This window comes from Chenopodium album, chromosome 15 (assembly GCF_948465745.1).
Source record: "Chenopodium album chromosome 15, dcCheAlbu1.1, whole genome shotgun sequence".
Lineage (NCBI taxonomy): Eukaryota > Viridiplantae > Streptophyta > Magnoliopsida > Caryophyllales > Amaranthaceae > Chenopodium > Chenopodium album.
Window position 1 is genome coordinate 2,895,040 of NC_137848.1, and position 6,323 is coordinate 2,901,362.

At 34.4% G+C, this 6,323-nt stretch overlaps 1 protein-coding gene across 1 annotated transcript; it reads right to left on the minus strand.

The window, feature by feature from the left end:
- Window positions 1–767: 767 nt before the first annotated feature.
- On the minus strand, window positions 768–5,198 carry LOC145583474 (cysteine-rich receptor-like protein kinase 8). Its single transcript, XM_081640705.1, has 9 exons — window positions 5,011–5,198; window positions 3,934–4,455; window positions 3,721–3,851; window positions 3,460–3,621; window positions 3,072–3,196; window positions 2,549–2,759; window positions 2,133–2,370; window positions 1,924–2,039; window positions 768–1,117 (listed from the first exon to the last, which is right to left on the minus strand). Exons 1-9 carry the CDS (start codon window positions 5,196–5,198, stop codon window positions 768–770), a joined length of 2,043 nt encoding a protein of 680 aa, XP_081496831.1.
- Between the last annotated feature and the right edge of the window lie 1,125 nt (window positions 5,199–6,323).

Genomic DNA, 6,323 nt, shown 5'->3' on the forward strand with positions numbered 1-6,323 from the left:
TAGACGTTATTATGTCTTTCAAAAGTTTAGGATCAACTAGAGGATCTTTGTTTTCTGGTTGCTCCTTCTCCTTTTGTTTTCTGCAAAACACATTATACAAATTAGTAGTTTTCTTACTCGTTTTTGAACAAAATCTTAAAAAATTAAGTGTTTAATTCTTAAAATTGTTCACTTACAAAGCTTCAGGATCTTCTTTGTCGTCCTTTGGATCTTCTTTGTCGTCCTTTGGATATTCGTTTTGTGTTCTACCAAAAAATTAAACAAAATTAAACTTGCGATTGAACAAAATTTCAAAAAATTAGGGTTTAATTGGAAAAAAATTGCTCAAATACTTACGATTCTGATTTTTCAGCAGATTTTTGCAATGCATGTTCTTCTTGTAGAGTACTCATTGTTGATCGATTATAAGAAATTGCAGAAATTAGTATGAATTTTGCTTGTTCATACGCTTGATGAGAGAGAAAATGGAGAGAGAAATTATGAATGAAGAAGAGTGTAGAATTGGATCAATTTTTTGAAATTTTTTTTTTAATTCGTATATATATGGGTTTTTTGGGTGGGAAGTTGCATTTACTGCAGTTACCGTGGAAAGTGGATGGTAACTGCTTGGGTAAGGTTAAATGTTTTACTGCAGTTAGTGGGGTGTGGTTAGTGGTGGAAGGGTTTTTCAGTAATTTCAAGGGGGGGAGTAGGTAATACTAGCCAAAGGGGGGTGTAGTGAATAGGAATTAGTTTCACAGGATTGATAAATACTGCATTTTGTGGCATTATCTAGGACAGAGTTCTGTAATATTCTCAGGTCCCGTGTATACATCAACGCTATGAACATGAAGAATTGGTTGATCTTCATCAGTGTCAACATTAGCTGAGAGAAAGTGGGGAGAGCAAGGCAAAGATAGAGTAACAGACTGCCCGTTCAGTGCAGCAACAACCGAGGTCATTCCAGGCCTTTTAGTTGCATCTTCTTGGATGCAGAGAAGACCTATGTGGATGCAGATTTGCACCTCTTGAATGGAGAAGTTGTTCTTTAATAAAGGGTCTACCAGCTCTAGTGCAGCATTCTCATTCCACAGCCTCCATGCCCGTGTAATGATTTTGGCATGTTTATGACATTTGTTGCAAAATTGTGTTTAAGGCTCCGTTCACTTTATCTTAGTTTTGCTGAAATTATTTTTACAAATTATTTTTAGTGGTTTTGTATTATATTTCTTCTTTATAGTTAGGCTATGCTCACTTCACCTTAAAAAAAAAATATTAGATAAAAATAACTTCAATAAGTTCAGTTCAGTAAAAATAAGTCCAATTTAGTAAAATTCACTAACTATAAAGAAGATTTATAATAAAAAATCAGTATAAGTAATTTCAGGTCAACAAAAATAATTTCAGTTCAATAAAAATAATTTCACTTCAGCAAAAATAATTCCAGTTCAGTAAAAATAATTTAAGTTCAGCAAAAATAAGGTGAAGTGAACGGGGCCTTACTAAATTTTACTGAACTGAACTTATTTTTATTGAACCGAAATTATTTTTACTAAATTGAAATTATTTTTACTTAATACTAATTTTTTGAAGTGGAGTGAACATGGCCTAATTAATGTTTAGTTGGATATATATATATATATATATATATATATATAGAAAGTTACAATTCCCATAATTTGCAATTCCCAAGTAGTAATATCATCAACTAGAGAAGCAGAAAGCGTTTTGGTTAATTACAGGAAGAGTGACTTCCTGAGAAGTTCAACTTGTCCTGGGGGACTAAGCATGCAAGCTACTTTTTCCGTTTTGTGATCATAACCAAAGTACTAAACAACTCCTGCTACTGCTAGTATCTCAGGAGTAATTTCTTAAAGGAAGATGTCAACTGATTTTATTTGAAACTTACTCGGTGTAGTAAACCCTCTTCATGTTGTTGTCGACGGAAGAAATTGTTCCTCCGGCCACAGACCACCTCCAAGACGATGACCCCGAAACTATAAACATCAGATTTTACTGAAAATTGACCTGCCAATGCATACTCTGGAGCCATATATCCACTGCATCATCATAACTAGGACATTATTAAAAATAGTGTCCAATTCTTCAGTAAAAATGCTAGACAAACGTACTAAATTGGTACTAGTACTTACTATGTTCCTACAATTCTCTTGGTGTCCCCTTGGGTTTGATCCACGCTGAAAAGCTTAGCAAGGCCAAAGTCAGCAATTTTTGGATTCATTGCCTCATCAATGAGTACGTTACTAGATTTTAGATCCCGATGTATTATCTTCAGTCGTGAGTCTTCATGTAGATATAATAGCCCCCTTGCTATTCCGGTGATGATGCTAAACCTTGTTTTCCAATCCAATGATGCACGCTTCAGTGGGTCTGTGAGTGCATACTATGTCAAATGCATGCAGTGTAGAGGAATAATAACATTCATAGTACTCCCTCCGTCCCTTTATTAGATGCTTGTTTCTAACATTTATTACTCACCTAATAAAGAGAAGTAGGCATCTAATTAAGGGACTGAGGGAGTAGTATTTTAAGGCTGCTTATGATGTACCATATAGTAAGCGATCAAGACTCGAATTAGGTAGGAACTCGTAGATCAGTATCTTTTCCTTTTCTGATAAGCAGAATCCCAGTAATTTAACCAAGTTTCGATGTTGGAGCTTTGCAACCAAAAGAACCTCATTCTTGAACTCTAAGGTGCCCTGTTCAGAATATTCTGAGAGCCTCTTCACAGCTATTTCTTTCCCATTTTCAAGCCTTCCCTAATAGAAATACAAGTGAACTACATTCTTTTAAGAATTATCTTACAATAGACTACCTAATCAACAATAAAAGCACTAGAAGACCTACTGTTTGCTGAATGTTCCAACTTCCAAGGCCATTTATAAAAAAATTAGGCTCGTTCGTTGTTGTTGTGAGTTTGTTTTAGGACTTAAAACTGTAAATATGTAGTAACAATTTTGTTTGTAACGTTTTCGAATTAACATAGTAGTTTGTAGTTGTGCTCACATCCAATTGTCATGAATCAACATAAGACTGATAAAGATTGTAACAGTTCACGCCTTCACGGTTACCTTATAGACTTCGCCAAATCCACCCTTTCCAAGTTTATTATCCTTGGAGAAATTGTCAGTTGCAATTTTTATAGTGCTGAACTCATATTGCAACGATCCTATGTTCCTAATGTCTTCCATATCATCTGCAAACACATATATAATTAAAAATTTACTTCTACGCTTCAAAGTATTAGTCTTAAGGAGCTACTGGAAATGTATCGTGTCTAGCTAACAACAAACACCGTTGTCAAATAACAGGTAACAACAAGTACATTGGAAATTCAAATTGCGTTATATAACTTACAAAGTTACAGGTAACATGTGTATGAAGAAAATTTCTTGATTAAACAAACCTGCTAGAACCAAAAAAAAAAAAAAAAAAAGTTATAACTGAATAAAATGTTACCATAAAATGTTTTAATATTGGATGTTTCTTTAAGCATGTCCTGTAATCTCATTTTCATCTTCCTCCTTCGCAAACAAAACCAAGTAGTGGAAAGAAATATTATTGCCATGATTCCAGAGCTTGCTGCTATTCCACCAATATATGAGGCAGCCAAGGGCTTCCCTGGAACCAAAGATTACAATAAAAAAAAAAACATAAGAAAATTATAGATACTAAGCTAATTACTAATCAGAGTCAATATGTAAAGAGTGTAAAATAAACCTCTGGACTTGATTTTGATTGAAGGTAGTGAGGCTGAGTTAGGGGAAGGCGATGACAGGTAACTCACATTATAGAATAAAGTTGTGTTATACATCAATCGACAACCTGGAAGAAAGATTGCTTGAGCTGATCTATTGAATTGATGTGCAGAGGTATTAAGAGCTTTTTTTTAGGCAGAAAGCACACTCAGATCCATTTAAGGTACGCGCACACTGTGCAAGACAGTAAAGTCTAGCAGACGATGATGGAAAGGTTGCTTCCTTCATAGCAATATGAGCAAGGGATGAATCATTAGCCGCAACCTTGATCATGGATTCAAATGTTTTTGTCAGTACTGCATTAACTTGAATTGGATTCGCAATCTCAACTGATGAGCCCCAAAAGAAAGTATGTTTTGTTACGTCCTCTAAAGATATGGAACTATTGCAAAGCCATAAAGAGCATTCCATATACCACAAATTAGTGGATTCAAAAAGAGGACATTTTTCATTTATATACTTAGCTGCAGCATTAACGCATTCACTGCAAACTCGTGGGCTTAGGTCCTCCCGGCATTGAAACAGGCCACGTACTTTGGTAGGCGTATCTCCAACCGTGGAATTATAAAACTTGATATCTGAGGCTTTTGAGGACAGATCAGACAGTAGCTTATTGACATTTTCGGCGTATCCTCCATCAACAGTTACCTTACTACTGACACATTTATCAACTAACAGGGTAACATCAGCAGTGATACTAATGAAGTGGATGTTCAAAAAGCAGAATATCAAAGGCAAAATTTCTCTAATGAAGCCTGGATGCAGCAGGATATCATTCAGCATCATTTGAAAGCCTTTTGCAAAAGCTTAAGAACGCATAAAATTTTGTTTGACAAATCAGCTAAAAATATTGACCCCTATTTTATGTGATTTCGTAGCTTGGGAATATCTTAGTGAAATTGCATTACTTTGAAATTTCAGCAATAATTGACAGTTAGGAATCGAATATAATAATTTCCTCCCCACTCCCTTGCAATTAAGACTAGGGCCTCACCCATGGTGTAAAAACAAGGCCGCGATGTCTTGGTTGGGCCGTTTTGTAAAGGATTTTCAATTGACCGAACCTAGATTGTCCGTATCAAAAAAAAAAAAAAAAAGATTATCCGTATCAACAAGGGGTGTAAAAAAACCCGCGATTTTGTCCAAATAAAACATTCCAATCCCAAATCACCCCTTATTGAAAGTTACATACATTGTTTTACTCAAAAGTTACTTCCTATTCAAAGATATAGTGAAAGATCTCCCCACTAACGGCTCTAATCCTTTAGTATTCATTCTACGATATCTCGCCATTGATGGCTCTAATCTTTTACTATCTTTAAACCAAATTTGCATCGCGATAACCGTGATACGATCCGCGATCAACGCATCATATATACCTGTTCCCCTGACACCACAATTGTTTTTGTGATCGTAACCCAAACCGCATATTCGAACCATGGTCTCTCACCTAATTTTTGCTAAATTGAAATTACTTTTATTAAACTGTAATTATTTTTTCAAAATTTTAAATTATTTTACTGAATAAAAATTATTTCTAAGGAACTGAAATTATTTGGAAAAAGTGGTTTTAACAAAATAATCCGAAGGGTTATTTTTTGTTGCTTTTGTTGATCTCTTTTGGGATTATTACGTATAACAAAAATAGACGTTCTCCTACTAGGCTACTATTTTCCTGAGTATCATTGTACTTTTAAAAAAGCAATGTCCCTGTTCTCTTTAGGTTTTCTCCTTGGGAGGGTTTTTCGGTTTCCTCTAGGATTTTCCCTTGAGAGGGTTTTTCTAACCTTCATTGCTAGACTTTTTCTGTTTTTTTGAAGGTTTTCCTTCACTCTTCCCTTTTTTTTCTCTTTCTCTTTCATCTCTTTTCTTCTGATCTCCATTGTAAATTTTTGTAGAGGCTTCTACCGATGTTTTTACCGGTGGTAAGCCCCAAAACACTTTTTAATTGCTTTCAATAAATGGATCTCATCTTTATGATGATGTTTATTCAATTAGGCTTATTCCTTTTGTTTGTTCGTGTGCTAAAGATTGAAGATTTAGGGTTTCATTGTCTCCAAAAGTATCTAGAAGGCCATATGAGTTTTTTCACCCAAACAACTACTCATCCGTGGATCTCAAGCCGGATTAGTGCTAAATCACATATTGTATTGCTACGGATGAAGTTTTTTATTAAGGCGATTGTTGATCGAATCTGCGATCTAACTAGTTCTAAGGTGATTTGTACTTGTAATGGAATTTTAGATTCCCTAGAAATTGTTTGTAATAAGTGTCGTTTGGCTATTTTTCATTAATGAAATCCTTTTTCTTCTCTTCCAAAAAAAAAAAAAAAAAAAAAGGTCCCATAACAGGAGTATGTGTCTATAATTTATAAATAAGCCTAAAAATATCCTTGTATCTAATGTAAATAGGACTGGATACAAATAGATATAATGACTATTTTGTAACCAATCTTTCAAAATACAATAAAAAAAATAATTCACCATAATTGACATAACTTATTTCCAACATTTATTTCTGATTCAAGCAAATCTCTTGGTTAAGCACTCGATCTACTTCTCCTTC